Source organism: Gavia stellata, chromosome 2 (genome assembly GCF_030936135.1).
Source record: "Gavia stellata isolate bGavSte3 chromosome 2, bGavSte3.hap2, whole genome shotgun sequence".
Lineage (NCBI taxonomy): Eukaryota > Metazoa > Chordata > Aves > Gaviiformes > Gaviidae > Gavia > Gavia stellata.
In genome coordinates, this window is record NC_082595.1 from 16,278,186 (window position 1) to 16,295,903 (window position 17,718).

The following is a 17,718-nucleotide window of genomic DNA, read 5'->3' on the forward strand; positions in this document are numbered from 1 at the left end:
CTGGCCTTGAGCCAAGACCTTGCTTAATGCAATCAGAAGATTTCAGTGATACAGAGTGGATTTTACATCCCCTTCTCTGGGACAGGGAAGCTGAAGCTGGAGTTTATGCCCTACTGCTACCCGAGTTTAAAACTAGTCTGTGCATTTTTTGTATTATGCGGGACAGCACAGTGGACAAAAGAGCGCCTTCTGCCATCCAGGTTTCAAATCATATTAACGACGACTATTTATGTAGCTGCAAATCTATCATTTCTCTTGTTTGAGATCTCTTCAGCAGTATCCTTCCCTGCCTGAATGAACGATGTTATAAAACACGGTAATTATAAATCTCATTGACTGCCTTGCATTCAAGGGCGTGTTCCCCCCGAGCATTGCTGTGAAGCGTGTTACCCAGGAGACTGTCCTGCACAATCCAAAACAGAATTATTCTGACCCAGCAGCTTGTTGGAGGGGAGAACGTTTGGGATTCTGACCTGCTGCCACACCACAGTAAATGCATTTTTCTCATTTCACAGCAGGGCAATGCCACAGTACAACAAGGCCAATACATTCAAGTAGTATTTTGAGGCATGACTTACGTCTCACTGACAAGTGCTGGCTCCCTAAAGATGCAGAAAGGGAGCCTAGGACAGCAATCACAAACCAGAAGTCCTGCTGGCTGTCCACACAATTTCAGCAGCTTTCTCTGAAGGTTTGGTTGTCTTAGACCTTCTGGGCAAAACCATAAATACCTCAGACAATATAACACATTATCGATAAAACCCTTTCTTAAAATCTTCAAGTCAGGCTGTGCTCGTAAGACAGGCAAAAAGTGTTTAATAAGTGACAGCTGGCTGTTCTGCCTTGCACTGCTAACTATAGCATGCTTCAATACCATCCTTTCCCCATCGATCTGATTGTAGTCAGGATCTGTATGGATACTTTCCTCAGTCCTGAGGGATTTATTATCGGTATCAATCATGATGCCCAGGGCTGTAAAACCTGAGCAGTCTTATGCTCGGGGGGGGGGGAGAGAGAAAAGAAAGAGCTTCCTAGAACAGTAGCAAAAACAAAATACAGCTGTTGCCATCCATTTTCTCAATTACTGTCAGTGCACAAAAGGAACACAGTGCTATGTGGTAGCCTAGGCAGTTGCATCCTCTTTGTGCTCAAGTAGGAGAGGGAGGTGAGGTGCAGAGCAGTCACTCCCAGCAGGTGTTCAAACCAATTGAGTTTAATTAGAAACATCCTGCTGAAAATGTAAATGTTTTACAAGTACATCAGCCCCATCAGGGGCTGCTGCTGCAACCTGTGTTTTGTTGAGGCTTTGACACAACAACAACTGAAGGTGCCCCTTTCCCTTGTTTGCTGTCTTCAGTGCTCCCCAGACACATGAGGGCTAAACTCGTGTCATACTGCTGCACGGGGGTCTTTTCCACATTACTGCCTCCCTCCTCATCTCAGAGATGCAGGCTGGTTCATTTAACATACCCATGCCTGTTCCTCCTAGCACAAAGGCAGACCAACCTCATTAAAGTGAAAGGGCTTTGCTACTAGACTCAGGAACGGATGCAATGCTAGGGGTTGTACTGCTCTGTAAATGTCCCCTTCATATAGATTATACAGACTTCACAATGCTTGTGATTAATTGTTTTATTTGCTTAGGTCTGCAGGCAGCACTGAAATGTATCTGATATGTACATTCCTGTGTGATTGCAGGAGTTACTCAGTTCATTATATTTAGGCAGTTGCGTTTTTTCACTGGTTTGCTGAAAATCATGAGAGGTTGATTTTACCCTCTTTCCTGATGATCCAATACTTTTCCTCTGGCAGTTCTCAAGAAAATGCATTTTTCCCTCCTCCAAATACAGTATCCATCATTAGACTAGTGCCAAACTATGTGACTGGCAAAATAACTGGTCTGTCGTGCAGGCAGCTCTGGTGCCATCTAAACAAGAGACACTCTACAGAAGTTTTCGGTTAATTCAAACCTGGTTCAGGTTACTAGTCATTAGAAGTCATCCCCTTACCTGGTGTCTCTGAAGAGGTTGCAGCCATTTGTTCCCTTCAATTAAGTGACAGGCTGATGAGCCCATGCCTGTAAAGGAGGTATGCAGATGCTTTAGGAAATCATGGGTATGGTTTTTATAGGTGGCAGGCTGTCTAGAGTCAATCCTTCAATAAAAAGAGAATTAGCTATTCCTCCCTGCACATGGTTTTAGACAGCGCTGTATTGCTTTAACATCGTTCAGAGCTCACATAGAGCCACATACCTGCCAAACTGACAGCTCCTATGGTGCTTCTGTAGGAGCAAGGATTTCTCTGAACGGTGAAGTGCAACTAGATAGTTCTGCTGCTGAACCAATTCTTTACAAATCCCGTGTGCTTGTATTTCTGTAAGAATATCAGCACCTTTTCTCAGTATACCTCCATTGCTTCTGAAACTAAAATGTAAATATTAAGAGTATAAAGCTAAATACCTTAAACACATGCCAACAAAAACAATCACTGCTATATTTTGGCTAAATATTTTTATCTCAGGTATCCATCTATGAAAGAGCAGCATATCACTTTGGAGTTTTAAACAGTTACAGAAATGCAGCCAGATCCGGACAAAATATGCTTGGATGAGTAACAGTTTTTTTCATGCTTGACTTCCAGAAAGATGACTGCTATGGAAGGGTCTGGTGTGGTTATTACATGACAATTAGCAGTTGTTTCTCTGCTGACAGATGTCCACATCAAAAAGCACTGATTGTCTCTTTTGTTTGCAGTTTTAGAGATACCATAATCAAGTAGCTTAGACCATCTCCAAGAGATACTGTCCTTTGCACCAAAAGTGCGGTCTCATTGCCTAGATTCATGCTGGGGAAGGTCAGATTGTGAAGTATTATAGCAGATGATTTATGTGTAAGTTTAAGTCCTTTCTTCCCATACAGAATTAAAAATTGCAGTTAGTTCTGTGGATAGATCTCTTATCTAGGACAGATGAACCAGCTGTATTTCAGCATTTTGTTTACTAATTAACTGTTTCAGCAATGAAGTGACATACAGTATGCACACATCAATTTGGTGGTATTGCTCATCTGGGACTGGATGACAAGCTAAGAAGCAAGAGAAGGGAAAGGAAGGATTTGTGAAGAACAAAACTTCGCATGAACCCATTCTGGTGAACAGTCAAAGGTCACAAATTCTCTTGCTGCACAGCTATAGCACGGAACACGTCTCAAAAGAAAGCTTAAAACGTCACAGACAAAATAGTCTTATTATTCAGATAATCCAGGGGAAAAATAGCTGTTTTACATTAGTGCTGAAAAGAATGCAGTGCAAACTGTGACCTAAATGAATATTTCTGCCTGTAATCCAGAGGCCCGTCCTCTAGCCTTTCCCTCCTGCAGCCCAGTGAAGTTAAAAGGAGTCCTTGAGTGAGGGTTTTTTGCCTGAGGTGGGATTGCAGAATGATGTGCTATATCTGGCAGTGTGATTTTGAAACATTTGCTAACAGGCAAAGGTCTGTGGGAGCAGACATGAGACTGGCAGGTGGGATTTGATAGCAGAGATCTTGTGCAGCTGCCAAAAAATCACAACCCAGATGCTGGAGTTGAACACATGCTGGCTGATAGGAATGATGTTCTGGGGAAAAGAGGAAGCCAGCAAGTGTCTGCCAGAGAGAAGAATTTGATTCGGAGTCCAGCGCTGCCTTACCTCATCCTTCTCCTGGGGTCAGACAAGTCACAGGACTGTCTATGCATCAGTAACTGGCTGGGCATGGAGATGTACTGCATTTTTTCATTATGCTGCACCCAAAAAGTACCTCACCGAGTCAGACTCCTCTTTGCCTCTCCAGAAGCTTATTTAAATCCCCTACTTTACCGTCTGCTTTTCCCTCTCTCTCTCTGTCTCTTCTCTGCATGAGCTATCTTTTCTGAGCTCCCTATTCCCCTCACACATTCATTCTGTGAGGTACGTTTTTATTGCTGCTCCTCAGAGACCATATTCTTCCCAAGACGTTGATCTTCCTTACTTTTTTCTCCATCCCTGCTGTGTTGGAGGTCGGTTCCCTCTCTGAAAAGCACCAGCAAAGAGAGCAAGCATGCATGCATTGAAACAAAGAAAAGCACAGCAGCAGACCAGCTGTCTTTGATCCTTCCACAACCACCCTGATCCATACGTAACTAGGACTAGCACTGTATCCAGGCTCTAAGGGCATCCACAGACCAACTGGTGGCTAACATGCTCCCACACTCTAGTATGAAAGATCTGGGCAAAGCCAGCAGCTTGCAAACTAGGCCAAGCACTTCACCCTTTCTGCCCAAGGGAGGAATTTCCTAAAAATACATGTCCTGACATACCACTGAGCCACATGGCACTGTGAGTGCAATCCTATTTTCAGCCTGCTCTGCAGGGTGACATAGCTAGTTACACCTCCTCCCAAAAATGGCATGTCGGCAGCGCAACACTTGCTGGTGGACCATCAGCACAGCCTCCTGTGGGACAGTGCTCTCCATTGGAATTCCCTGTCGAGTGATCGCACTCTTGTGCGTAAGGCTGTGGTTGCAGGAAGCATCCCCAGTCATGCTGAGTGTAACCAGGTCAGCTGCTTTCTGCCCGTTGGTACAGCAGTGGTACTCTGCCAGTCCCAGATAGGTGGGTTACGGGCTGGGGAGGAGAGAGCAGTCAAAACTAATTCTAATCTGACCTTAAGAGAAGCTCTGCCAATGGGTATCATGCCTGCGTGGCACATACCTTTTGCAGCTCCAACAAGCAGGACGACGGTAAAGCAACGTTTGGCTTCTGGAGATGATTGGTAGCCTCCTTCCAAACCATGGCTGGTTAGCAGATTCTGTTTTCCCAACTCTGAAGCTTATTGCAGAATCCCAGGAATGTTCCTGCGCTTCAGATATCCCAAAATAACTGCTCTAAGCTCTCCTTGGGGAAAAGCAATCCTTAGAGCTGCCTCTTAACTCAAATTTTTGTGTTGAAGCAGCTGAACTTGAGGGAGAGAACTTGACTTTGCCTCTAGTCCCTGGCTCCCACAGGAGAAATGAGCATTTTGGGTGCTCACATTAATAAGTTTGTGTGTCAGCTCACTCACTGTCCAAGGAATTGCAAACACTTTGTTCTCCTCATTTCTGTTTGCTGCAGAAACCCCCCTCCCCCACTGTCATCCTCCCTGCAAATCCACTGGTTAGCTGGCAGCTTCAGTAGTCCAGCCATCAGAGCAAATCCCTGGCTGTGCAGCAGGATCACGGCTCCTGAGCAACAGTTAGAATCTGACAGAGCTGTTTTGCAGATTTGTTGCCCTCTCTCTTCCTCTGCAGTTGCCACGCTTCCTTCCTCCATCCAGAGGAGACAGTGGAGCCATCACAAACAAGGTGATAAGTGATTCTCTGACACTGAATCCATCACTTAGACACTATGAGTGGCCATTTCCTCTCCTGGGGGAACTGCGCATTTCCGTCACCATTGAGAGACCGGACCTGCTGGGGTGTTTGGGGTCATTGGAAGGAGCAAATCTGATCCACTGCGCAGCACAGATATTTCAGTCCGTTAGCGTTAGCGGGAGGGCTGGTGCTCTGCTTCTCAGAGGTGGATTATCCCGGTTTCCAGGGAATCTGTAGCTCCTGTTTATCTGTGCCAGTCACTTGCGTTCCTCTGTTGTGGTAAGTTGTTCTCCATGTCCCTGAGGTGCTCATTACCACATTATTCAGGCTCTGTTTATGCAACTTTAGAAACCAAAATAAATTCCTGAAAGACAAAACTCCCCACCTTTTCTCTGATCCCTTCTCTAAAGTGTGTCTAACACCTTACAAGAGAAGAACCTGATAGATTTCTTAAACCCCTCGAGTTCCTGGGGTGGTTTGGTCGTCTCTGGAGAATAAAACTTTCATCCAGGCCTAAAGACATCGCCCTTGGCCAGATCTCTCCCTGCAGCAGATGCCTCTCCACTGAGCTCCAGCCTGATCTTCCAGAAGGCTATTAGCTTTAGTTGTGGTTTCCCATCCACAGCCCTCAAGATACCACTGCAGCTCTACTAATCAGTATTGTTGTCATGCTGCGCTTTGCTCTGAGGTCAAATTAAAGCCTAGAAATTGTAGTAGTTAAGTTGCTCTACAGCTGAACTCATAAATGGTATTTCAGAAAGTGCTCAGGGAACTGTCAGAAGGGAGAAGGGGTGTAATGACTATCCCCTTTATACGTCAACCTTCAAACACTGTTTTTCACAAACAAGGAAACCAGTTATAATTAGTTTAAATTCTGTGCTATTTAGGCTGCCTGTTATCACACCAAAGACAGGACAGAGTGATAGACTATAGTAATGTAGTATATAAAATAGTGTGTAGCACAGTAACAGAATATGTTGCTTTCTGGTACGTAAGACACAGCTGCACAAATGGGGGTGGGAACTATCAAGACTTCCAGGCTGTCAGCAAGCTGTCCAGATACACTGAGCTGGCCACAGTCAAGAGGAGGAAGTAGAAGTCCCTTCTTGCCAAACAAATGGGAAACATGAAAACATCACAGCTTTCCAGTGTTGCTGGAGTTTCCATTTACGCTAATGTTATGTGCAGTATTTATCAAAAGTCTTCAATTATTTATCTTCTCAATTAGTTTCTTCAGTCATTCTCTTTTGAGCATGTAACAGAAAATGCTACCTGTAATTCAGCAAAATCTCTTTGTGCATGGAGGTTCATGATTTATGAGAGAGTTTATGTTAAGAGACAATAAGGGAACATGCTCCTTGTGGGATCAGAGGCACCAGAGCAGAAGCTGGAGGCACTGGCTGGACCACAGCAGTGCATTTCTGCCTAGCTTGCTCTGTGTTTGCCAGTAGCTCAGCTAGCTTACTGCTCAGCTGCAATATTGCACTCTGAGGCTCCGGCTGTAGTTGCGTGGAGGATGTCATTAATAACATGCTATCCCAGAGACTGCCAGTAGTGGAAAACTAAGCAAATTAAGATTTTTTAAATATCTCGGCTCTCCTTTCAGAAGACATCTGCTGTAATCTACATCATTGGCATCCTACGTGCTTCTGTCAGCTGTGTCTTCGCTGCGATACACCCTTCCTCAGAGACATTCTGAATGCGGTGCTTGCTCTGGCAATTAGTTCTGTGGACTGAGGTTCACAGAGACCCTCGGCAGAGCTGAAGCTGTTAACTAGGAGAACCTGTTCACGACACATACATTCAGACAAGATTTACTCTGTACAGAGAGGGGAAGATAACACGCATGGGAAATGTGCACATCAGCCCCTCCTCTGTTGTGAAACAGTGCATTAAAAATTGGGGGAAAATGCAGCATTGGCACTGGAGGAAACCTAAGCAGACAGAAATTCCTTGTTCGTCAGCCACAGCACACTGGGCACTCAGATTAATTGGGCGTCCAAGTCTCAAGCCTAGACATTCCCCAGCTACATGCAGCAACATCTTGCTGTGTGCAATGGAACATAGGTACCTGCTTACTGTCAAAATAGAGGCAGAGAGCTGTTTCATCCCCTGGGAGCAATGGGAGTGCTTAACTGCTGCTCTAACTTCTTAAAAATATTTGCTAGAAGTTAGCATGCACCCCCTGGGCACAAGAGAGACAAGTTCTCAACCCTCCTCAGCCTGAGAACATTTAAACCCAGAACTTCTGCCTTCCAAAGCTTTTCCCTTGACCCTGTCCCTGCTCTCTGAATTGTTCCTGAGTAATGGCAGATTATTCAATGCGAAATGCATTAGCAGCCAGTGAAGCACAGCAACTGCTTTCTAGTCAAGTGCTTTTTAGCCAGCAGGTTACCTGCCACTCTTTGGCATCCTGCATGTACGTTGCATGCATTTTCTCTCATTGCTGATGCTGATCAGTCTCAATTCTGCACGTATTTTGAAATACTTCAATATATCTAGGCTGAATCTCGCTAATTTCAACAAGGCTTTCTGCCAGGGAACCATGTACAGTGCATAACAGAATTGAGACCGTAAATTATAAATTATATGTTCTAAATTGCTATTTATTATTAGTTTGGGACCGTCTCTTAGTGCATGTTTTTACAGACGACAACATGAGCTTGAGTCCTAGTTGAAGCTCCTGTGCACTCTACTGCAACATTACTATGACAACTGCTAAGATCAGGGCTGGGAGAAATCTTGCCTTCCCTAGGAAAAGAGAGTGCGAAACAAATACTGCATTTAGTTAGTCTCAAACACGTGGTTGAGGCATTCTGTCAGGTTTCCTTGCTTGCTGCTTTATCTCCATTTGGTCTCAGCAAAGGAAGAACTACCTAGAGAATATTCAGCATGCAGCAAACAATTCTGCTTTGAATGAAGCTTAAGTGACGACACTCCAACAAGGCAGAAAAACTCTTCATTCTCCCCAGGCATGTATGAGCCTCCTTACGAAGAGATCAGAGCCTCCTGGTTTGAAATGCTGCCTTAGGGTTTGCTTTTTATGTCAATAAATGTTTTATCACATGTAAGCTTCAAATACAGTACAAACATCCCTGCTAACATTTGATGAACTCAAATAGAGGCAGCAAGCCTGGGCAGAGGGCAGTGTGCAGCTCGGCACTGTTTCCCTTCTGCAGGGGGTGGCTTGCCTTGGCTTCGCGGCAGGGGCCTGGGCGAGACGGTGCCTTTGCAGTTATACACTGCCTTGAAAAACACATTGGCAAGCTAAGGAAGGGGATGTTCCTCTCTTCGGGTCTTCGCCACTTTTGATCTTTTCTTTCTTTTGCTTTTTCTTCTCTCCTTGCCAAAGCTACCTCAGTATGGTTGGTAAAGCATATCCATGTGCCCAGGTCTGTGGTGGGCTTAAGACATCTCTGTCTTCACGCACAGCTAGTCTGTATCTCTTGATACCTCCTCGCAGTCTCATTTCTTCTCTTACCTCACACTCATCTGTAGCACATGAAGATGCTGCAGTGAAGTTTAAGCTGCACTCTGCTGCTAGGCTGCCTTTGGTGCCTGCAGTACCGGAGCTGAAATCTCCGGGTGGAAGCTACTGAGTTGAAACCCACAGGCAGTGCACAAGTCCTACAAATCATGATGCAAACTTGTTTTTTTGCTTTTCCCAGCACTTGCCAGTTCCCCCCTGGTGCTGTTCCTTTGGTTTTCCTTTCCACATGCTGCGTTTTGCAGTGGTCCTTCCTGCCTTTCCTCTCCTCCCCTCTCCTTCCCCTCCTCTGCTTATCAAATGCAGCACTTCAGCGTCGCTGACTGACAGGGGATGCAGCTGCTTCAGTGGAGGAGTTGGAGAGGGGAAAGGAAGAGAAGGAAAAGCTGCTCTCAACAAAAGAGGCAGCAGAAACACTTGAAGACGAGCTTTCCTCCAGAAGTGGATCCCAGTCACCCTTCATTAGGGCAGCAAATTAAGCTATGGTCTCTAATTCAGAGCGGACCATGACTGTTCCATGTATTCCTACAGTGTATTTTCAGAGAACAAAGCTCAGATGTATAGCTCAGGTTCGCCACAACCTGGACTGAATCAGCAAAATGGATGATTAGCTACCCCGCACACTGCCAGCCACTGTGTGGCCAAGTGACAGGACGACAAAAGCTCACTTCACTGCTCACAGCTTAAAAAAAATCCTTGCTCCTCAGAAGTGTAGGGGGAAAGAATAACAGAGCAATTGGCTAGTTAACATGTCTGTCTTTATTCTAGGAGACCTAGGATTTCCAGGGTTAATCTTTGCCGTTTTCCAAAAGGACTCTCTGATATTTCATGATTTATGCAACGGATTTTGCTTACAACTTATTCTGATTGCTAAATAATTACAGAAGCGTATGTTGCCCTGTAGCAGTGCGGATTTTTCTGTTACATGAGACTGTTACCACCAAGTGCCAAATGCATCTTGAAAGGCTTTTTGTAGGGTTCTGCTGAATAAGCGCACTTTTGAACGAGCACTTCTCTGCAGCATGCCCTGATCTTGCCAGCTGCTGATTACCCTCCTATTAACCACTAGCGACATGTCCATATTACACATTGGAGTCGACAGTAAGGATACCCCATTTACCTTGAAATTAATTAACGAATGCACTAGCAGAAGCCCAACAGCAAAGTCTGCAAAGTCTAATTTATTCTGGAAACTTCCTAGGGTATTTAGACGATCATGGGTGAAAATGCTCTGCTCAGCTGAGAAGAGCATCAGAGACAACCTCTGGAATCTGAGTCTCATGCAAAGAAAGAACTTGCATTTAAAGAAATTATTAAAATCAATTTGTAAAGGATTAAGATAGAGTCTAGTCCACCTATACAGATTCTCCAAGAATGAGGTGACCATGCAAACAAAACAAAAAGCAGTCTTCCAGGAATGAAATAAAACATGTTGCTGGACAACTCGTTCCAATGCAAGCCCCAAAGGAATGAACAAGTAAATCTCTGCCACCTTAGTGGAAGGAGACAAGGATGCCAAGACTCAGGATAACTCCCTGCTGCTCATCAGGTGTTTGAACTAAACATTTGCAAAGGAAGTTTTGACTTTCCTTACTAAAAATAAACTCCAGCTTGTACGTGAGGCTTATTTTGTAGTCTTCCATAATGTCTTTTTTGCACTGTTTTCTGGGAATTTTATAAGCTAACAACCTTTAAGGAGGTTTTGTCGAACTCTAAGGAAATAAAGGCACAGATCAGAAATGTCAGAACCTTCTGAAGTGGGACTTCAAGTGGGGCTTATACTCACTTTCTTTATTATTGGAAATTGAAAACAAGTAACTTTTTTGCTCATCTAACTTAAATTGAAATATGGCTCTCCTAAAGCAAAACCAGCCTCACTCAAGCATCAATTACTAAGTATCACATCACTGAAGGCAAGGGAGTCCAACCCACTGTCACTGTAGAAGTGGTTTCGGTCTTGTTTTGCATGCGCACAAGGTCAAAAATACCTTTGAAAAAGCTTCCCATACGCACCCTCTGTTCCCTGAAGTGAAAAACAATAAATTCAGGAGTCCAGCTGCCAGCGTAAGGCACCCTAAATCAGCAAACCAAAATCGCTATCTCCCTTCTGCCTTCATGCACCGCTAGACTGTACCAGCTTCGCTGTGCCACAGCCCTTCACCTCAAATTAATTTCTTCCGGTGCTTTCACTGCCATCATTTACAGTCTGGCTTGAAAGCACAACCTTCACTACTCCGCCTCTGTTTACAAGATCTGAAGTATGTCTTCAGACCTAAAGAAGAAAATTAAATTAATCTGCACAAGTTACCCTCAGACCTCCCTGAGTGAGTGATTTAGCATCCAAGCGCTGTACAGCTATATTAAGGCAAGCAGCACGTGAAATGCATGCGTGTGGCTAGCACAGGCCTGGTGCGAGCCCAGGCGACATGCTGCTCGCAGGAGCTCAAAAGCAAAATGATTCCCACACGTCTTTTGGCTTGGTTTGGAGTTTTTTACTATTTAAATATGCTTGAGTTTACAAAGAAGCCTGTCCTCGTTGCTGCTTAGGACCTGCCTGGGTACCAACAACACTGACAGGGAAGACCATAGTTAGAGGTACTCAACATCTTTGGGAGGAAAATAACCGGGCAAAACCAGAAGTGCCGGTGCTAGCCAGGAGGTGGCAGAGGAGCGAGGCCACCTTGTAGACTGGTTTCTGCATTAATTTGGCAAAAACACAAATACAAACCAAGGAAAGGCAATAAAACCCAGCCCCACCCTCCATCTTCAGGAATAAGAGGGTGAAACCCTTAATCACATTCCTGCTTGTATTTATACTAATTGCTCATCTTCCTGAGATCTGACTTTATGAAATTATGCATGCACACCAAGCAGATGAGTTTCCATAGAAACTCAGGAACTGAACTTTCATTAGAAAAATCTTTTTATAAAAAAAATCTTCCAGATCAAAATGCAAATTGCCTGTCAGTGGGTGGCTTTCTGAATTTATATATAATTTTTTTCTTTTGCACTGTAGGCAGATTCCAGCTGGACCTACATAGCAACAACATGCAGGCATTGTTTATAGCAAGCCAGACTCCATTGGGAAATAAATTCAGTAGCAAGGAGAAGCTCTCAAGTGCAAATACCTCAGGGAAACAAAAAACTGAAGTGCTCAGTGCTGCGTCTTCGTGAGGCTTGGGGATTGTGCAGCCTCCAGCTCTCACAAAATGCTTGTGGTTTGCAAGGAGCAGGGTGGGGAGGAGGGGAGAGAGGAAACCCTAAGCAAGAAACTCTCCTGCATGCAGAATTAATGATGTTCAACCTGTCCTTTAAGCATCCAGCAGCATATTTCTGCCGGTTCAGTTAAGCCTCACTGGAAAGGCTGACACCATCTGTCGTGGCTCACGCTGGGTGAAGGAGTAGGTCTCAGTGCTGGGGTTTGGGAACCTTGGCAGGCCTGGGTTGGAGAGTGGGTTGGCCACGCCGTGACCTCCGCTTGGGCTGAGGCCTGAAGCACAGCATCTTTTGCCCGCTCCACGTGGAAATCCAGGCACGTGGGCAAGAAGGCACCATGGGGCAGTTCCTGGTCAGAACAAGCGGGAAGCAGGACAGTGGGCATGCCTGGGAAGGGCCACACCTCCTGGGTTTCTCCCCAAAAACATACAGCAGTTTTTTTCACTCATGCAGTATACTGCAGCGTCAACAGGAGGCTTTCCCTTGGCTTTGGGGAGCCTGAGATCACCCTTTCTGAGGGTTCACAGATGTTTTTTCAGCTAAACTGGCATGCTTGAAAGCACTTGAATACCAATGAGCAAATGTTCATGTGTGCTGCACTTACTGGTGGGCTACTCTTCAGCATCTCCCCCAGGTGAACACGGTACCTGGGGTTTTCATACAGCCTTGTCCCAGTGCTGCAAAACAGCTGCAGGGACCATTAGATGCCAAGCTCTGTCCTCCTCAAGCACAGGCAAAGTGAAATGCAGTGGCTTCACGTTGGGGAGCCGTAGGCAGGGGAAGCCATGCCAGCATCTGGTCCTTGACCAGCAAGGGTGCTGGGGCAGACAAGGGAGCTGTGCTGCACGAGTGGTTTACGATGAGGTGGATTTCACTGCAGCATTGTTGAGATGTGCGAGATGTCAGCCGGCAAGGGAATTCCCCTCCTCATTGGAGGGGGATGACAGGCAGCAGCTGCACAGGCTCGCTGGTCCCTGTGCCTCCAGGGCCAGCGGCCCTCCCGGAGCATTGAGAGGCTTGATGCCATTAGTGTCAGGGTGAGGACAGCAATGGGTCCCTGGCCACCAGAGAGCACAATTGGCTCTGCTTGGTCCGTGCAACAGGAAGAGTTTTTAGGAGGAGTGGTTTTGTGGTTGAGGACAAACTTGAGCTGAGGTAGCTCCCATCTATTCTGGGCTCAGCAGCAGATTTGCTGTGGCCACACTACTTGTCCTTTCTGTGCCTCATTATGCCTGTCAAGCAGGTGACTCAAATTATAATTGTACAAATTTCTTCCAATCTGTTATTACGTGCCTGCGGTCATCTCTGGGCAGCTACCTCCAGAGGAACCAGCCTCTCCCGTCGGGGTACCTCTGTGCCACCTGTGCCTGCTCACAAGGGGACGGTAATATTAGGCCCTGTTGCCTCATCATTTTCCAACAGAGGGAGAAACCTAAAGAAAAAACATCCCCACTGCATCGTTAGACAATCAGATTTGATACTGAGTTGATTATTCAGGTCAAGGTTATGGGCAAGAAAGAGGCAGTGAAACTTTTCACAGTACCACTGATTCTTGATTCTTAATTTTTCTCTTAGGAAAAGTAATGGTTTCTGTAGGTATTAGTACTATCACTGGCTATAGGGTCTTAGTCATGCTGACGCACCCTGCATCTAATGGCGCTTTTGGGAAAACAAACAAAACAAGACAAAGGCAAGATCTTCACTATGTCCAAAAGTATCACCGTTCTTTCATCAGAAATTTACTTGGGTTCTGGTTGCAAGAGATCTCAGCTTTCTTATGTCTTTTCATATCAACTAAAGGCAAGTAGACCCATTAAAGGTGAAGCTAATGCTTTTCTTCTTATATATGACTGCATCCACATACTACATAGTCCCAGGAAGAGCATGAAGTCAGGCAGTCATCTCACTTTCCAGCATTTCCTCAGGTGAGTGCAGGCAGAGGCCATGCAGAGCTTGGCAGGCGACACGGAAGTGTTGGCTGCTTCTTCCACAGGCCACACCTGGATGAAACTGGTGGGAGGTTCATCCTGGTGCATGCACCTTCAGGAGGAGGCAGAAAAATGCCACTAACACACTGTGGCCTGCAAAGCCCACGTGACCATCTGGGCTCGGTGTGATTGACTGCTGCATAATTAAAAGGGAGCCTGGCTCATTAGATGTTTTGTGGATTCAGACACATCCATGCGAGCCCTATAGGAAAACATGTTCTTCCTACCACTTCTTTCATCCTCCCCCTCCTGTTCCTTCCAGATGGTTACACCCACTTGTGTCTTTTCTTACCCTAAGGACAGCTTTTCAAACAAGGTTCCTCCATCCTTCTCCTCCCTCACACTGCTTTAGGATCTACACTGGAGTGCAGGAGGACAGAGGGTCCCATGCTGTTCCATACAGCCAGCCCCTAGAAGGCTGGAAGGGGACCGCATCCCTCTAGCCCCATTTGTTAAGAAGAAAGATCTTTCTATATGGTCAGGACGTAGGAGCTGAGAGACTTTACCTCAGCCTCAGCTGGATGTTCCAGATGTGCAAGAGTTAATTTAGATATTCGGTGTAATTGAGCCAGGATTAGAAGCCAGTGTAATCTACTCAAGGAGAGATGGACGCTTAAAGGGACTGTAGCCTTTCCTCTATGTAGCACCAGTATACTCTCTCCCAGTAACACACAGCAGGAGCACTTGCAAAGCTGGATCAGTCTCTGCTTAAAAAAAAATTATTTTCACATAATTTTTTTTTAATTACATTTCACATGTTTTTTTAAATTACACATCATAATCAAAAAAAGCAGAGCTTAATAGCTGATTGCTTCTTTTCTCCAGAAATAGGTGGAGATCCCCCCCATAGGCCTCCTGCGCCTGCACTCATACGTCTGCCCAACTTGCTGGGAGCTCGGGGCTCTCCGTTTCTTCCTCTGTTTTGTGCTGTTGTTAACTGCTCGTCACTTGTTTGTTGACAGGGCCTGGTGCTGAGCAGACTTGGGCGGAGGGACCTGGCCCAGAAAGTACTCAGAGATGCCATCCGGATCCAGACCACCAGTCACAGGGCATGGAACAGCCTTGGAGAGGTCTTGCAAGCTCAGGGGAAAAATGAAGCAGCCATCGAATGCTTCCTCACCGCTCTGGACCTCGAATCCAGCAGTCCTGTCATCCCGTTCACTGTCATACCCAGGGAGCTCTGAAGCTTTGCCCTGCAGCTAAGCATCTTCATTCCATGGACAGACACCAAAACCAAACAAGTAAAGAAAAAGCCCAATAGAAAAATGCCATTGTAACCTGGAACTGGGCAAAATAATTCCAGGGTGGGGCTCAGGTCTCCATGCTTAGCTGAGAGAAGCCTAACTAGAATTTGCAAGAGGCAGAAATAGAGAATGCCTTTTTCTTCACAGGCGCCTGGCTCACCTCCTGTTCAAGTTAATAGCAAGGCTTATTTCGAAGTATTGGTTCAAGGTGACTGTCTGTAGAATAGATCATGCTAGGGTCCAGCTGTTCTAAGCACTTGCACCTTTCAGTTTTCATTAAAGATAAAAACTCCAAGCCCTGAATTAAAGCCCAGACCTGTTCTAAACAGGAGTAAATGCACCAACTAACCTGACCAAGTTGTGCTTAAGCATGTGGCTGCCTCCACACAGATCTGACAGGATAGGAGTGACAACTAAACCATATAGACATGCAGTATCTGCCGTTTACAAAATTATTTCAGCTATTTTGATAATAATTTTTCCTGCCTTGGTCTTATATACTGCATATGCTCACTATATTTAGTGTGGCGTTTGCCTAGACCAATTCAAATTAAAAATACCTCTTTTTTAAAAACTGCTATTGCAGTATGATTCACAAAAGCAGAAAGACCAAAGACCAAATCAGTTCACACTTGAACTAGTATTAAAAACATATATGTATCTCCAATTATATATTTATTGAAAGGCCTTACATGAAGTAGCGAATTATAAACTCTGAGCTTCATTCTTATTAATCATCTATTGCATCACTTTTAGTGAGAAATATAGTGATTATCAGTATATAGTGACTGAACTCTGTGCTCTACTGCATTACTATTCCTGGCACGAAACACTTTCATATCCATCTTTTCATGATACAAAAAATGGCAGCAGACTTTTAAGGGAAAGTGTGCTGAAGGCAGCATGTGTATATATGAATTTCTTCTTTCTTAGAACCAAATCTCTGGATTGTCTGTAGAAATTTCACATCAGAGGTACAGAGTTGAGCCTTCAGTGGAGTGGGATCATTTTGTGTATCATGTCAGGTGTAAGAGTGGTCTCCAGAGCCATCTGAAGAGCTCCTAATTCTGCAGCCTCCCCACGGCTGGCACAGCTGGGGTGGGGGACGCAGCTGGCATATCCCAGCTCCTTAGCTGTGCTTGACCTCCTTGGAGCCTTGGCAGCGAGGTAGAGCTGTACCGTGCTGTCACACGACACACAAGAGCCAGCCCCGTCCAGGCCAGTCCCAAGACGAAGAGCTGCGGGCACTTTTCTATGCAAAAGGTTGGCGCTCTGCGCCTGTTTCTGTCCAAAGAAGATTTATGACTATTTCATAAGTGTGTTTGCACTAGAACACACTTTGTACTATAATTCTGCCCAGTATTGTGATCCACAACTAGTTCATTCCAGAAATAATAATATACTCAGGCAATAAATGAGATGGGGTTATTTCTTAAAGAGCCTAAGGCTCTAGCAGCAGACTTGAAGTCAGCGTTGTTTACAATTATTTGGAAATCTGCAGGCTAATGGAGAGGTGGGCTTCTTGCGCTGCTCCTAGACTACACCATCGTGGAGCTCCTGCCCCCAGCCTCCCCTCGAGGCGCCCGCGCCAAGGCAAGTACGCTGCCCTCAGGTTTCTCTCAGCAGCCTGTTGCACTCCCAGGCCAATATTTTTTATTTTTTTTTCCATTAAATCTTGCTGGTGCAATAGCCCAGCTTATTCTTCTGTTCATCGAGGGGTCTGGAGTGAAAGCAGCCCAGCCTGAAAGGTGCTCAGCCCATGAGGTCTCTGGCTTTCCAGTGCCACACAGGCACCAAACTGGGCTTTTTAGGCCAGAGGCAGGTTTCCAAGGAGACAGTATTACCCGGCCACATTTCTTGTTTGCAATAGCACCAGCAGCAGAGGAAGGAGTGGGTGTTAAAGTACCAGAATTTAATGAGTTTCATGAAGACAGAAAGACACAGCAGAGACCCATTTTGCTGTGAAGGATGCTATGAAGTTGACTTGCTCTGCACTGCAGGTGGGAAAGGGGGAATGGGAGGGGGAGAGATGTTGTTGACATAATATGTAAATTTGTACCCAGGTGTTTTAAACCCAGTTCAACAGTCAGATGCAATCTGACAATAGACTTAACTTTATATATATATAGGTAGATACTATATTCTGGTATTTGTTCTGCTCCACGCTTCCCAGGGTGGGAGCGAGCCTTCTGTGTAACACACAAAAAGAGTCAGCGTGGTCTGACATTACCGCTTTCTTGTGCAACGTATACCTGTAAAGTGCTGCCGTAGCAACTTCTGTGTACCGGACAGCTGTTTGAGTACAAGCTATGCATCCACCTCTGTGACAGAGGAACCACTTTAAGAGTGACCTGGCGGGAGGGTACCTGTTTCTTAGCAGCAGCTGAGAAGCAAACGCTCACAGACACATTTACTTTTGC

General features: G+C 45.4%; 1 protein-coding gene across 1 annotated transcript in view; it reads left to right on the top strand.

Annotated features, from left to right (window-relative positions):
- Window positions 1–15,481, top strand: part of TTC7A (tetratricopeptide repeat domain 7A) — a 176,922-nt gene extending 161,441 nt beyond the window's left edge. Inside the window, exon 20 of the mRNA XM_059827702.1 lies at window positions 15,017–15,481. Coding sequence (XP_059683685.1) covers window positions 15,017–15,238 — 222 coding nt within the window. The 3' untranslated portion in view covers window positions 15,239–15,481. The remainder of the gene's footprint in view (window positions 1–15,016) is intronic.
- Window positions 15,482–17,718: the final 2,237 nt, after the last annotated feature.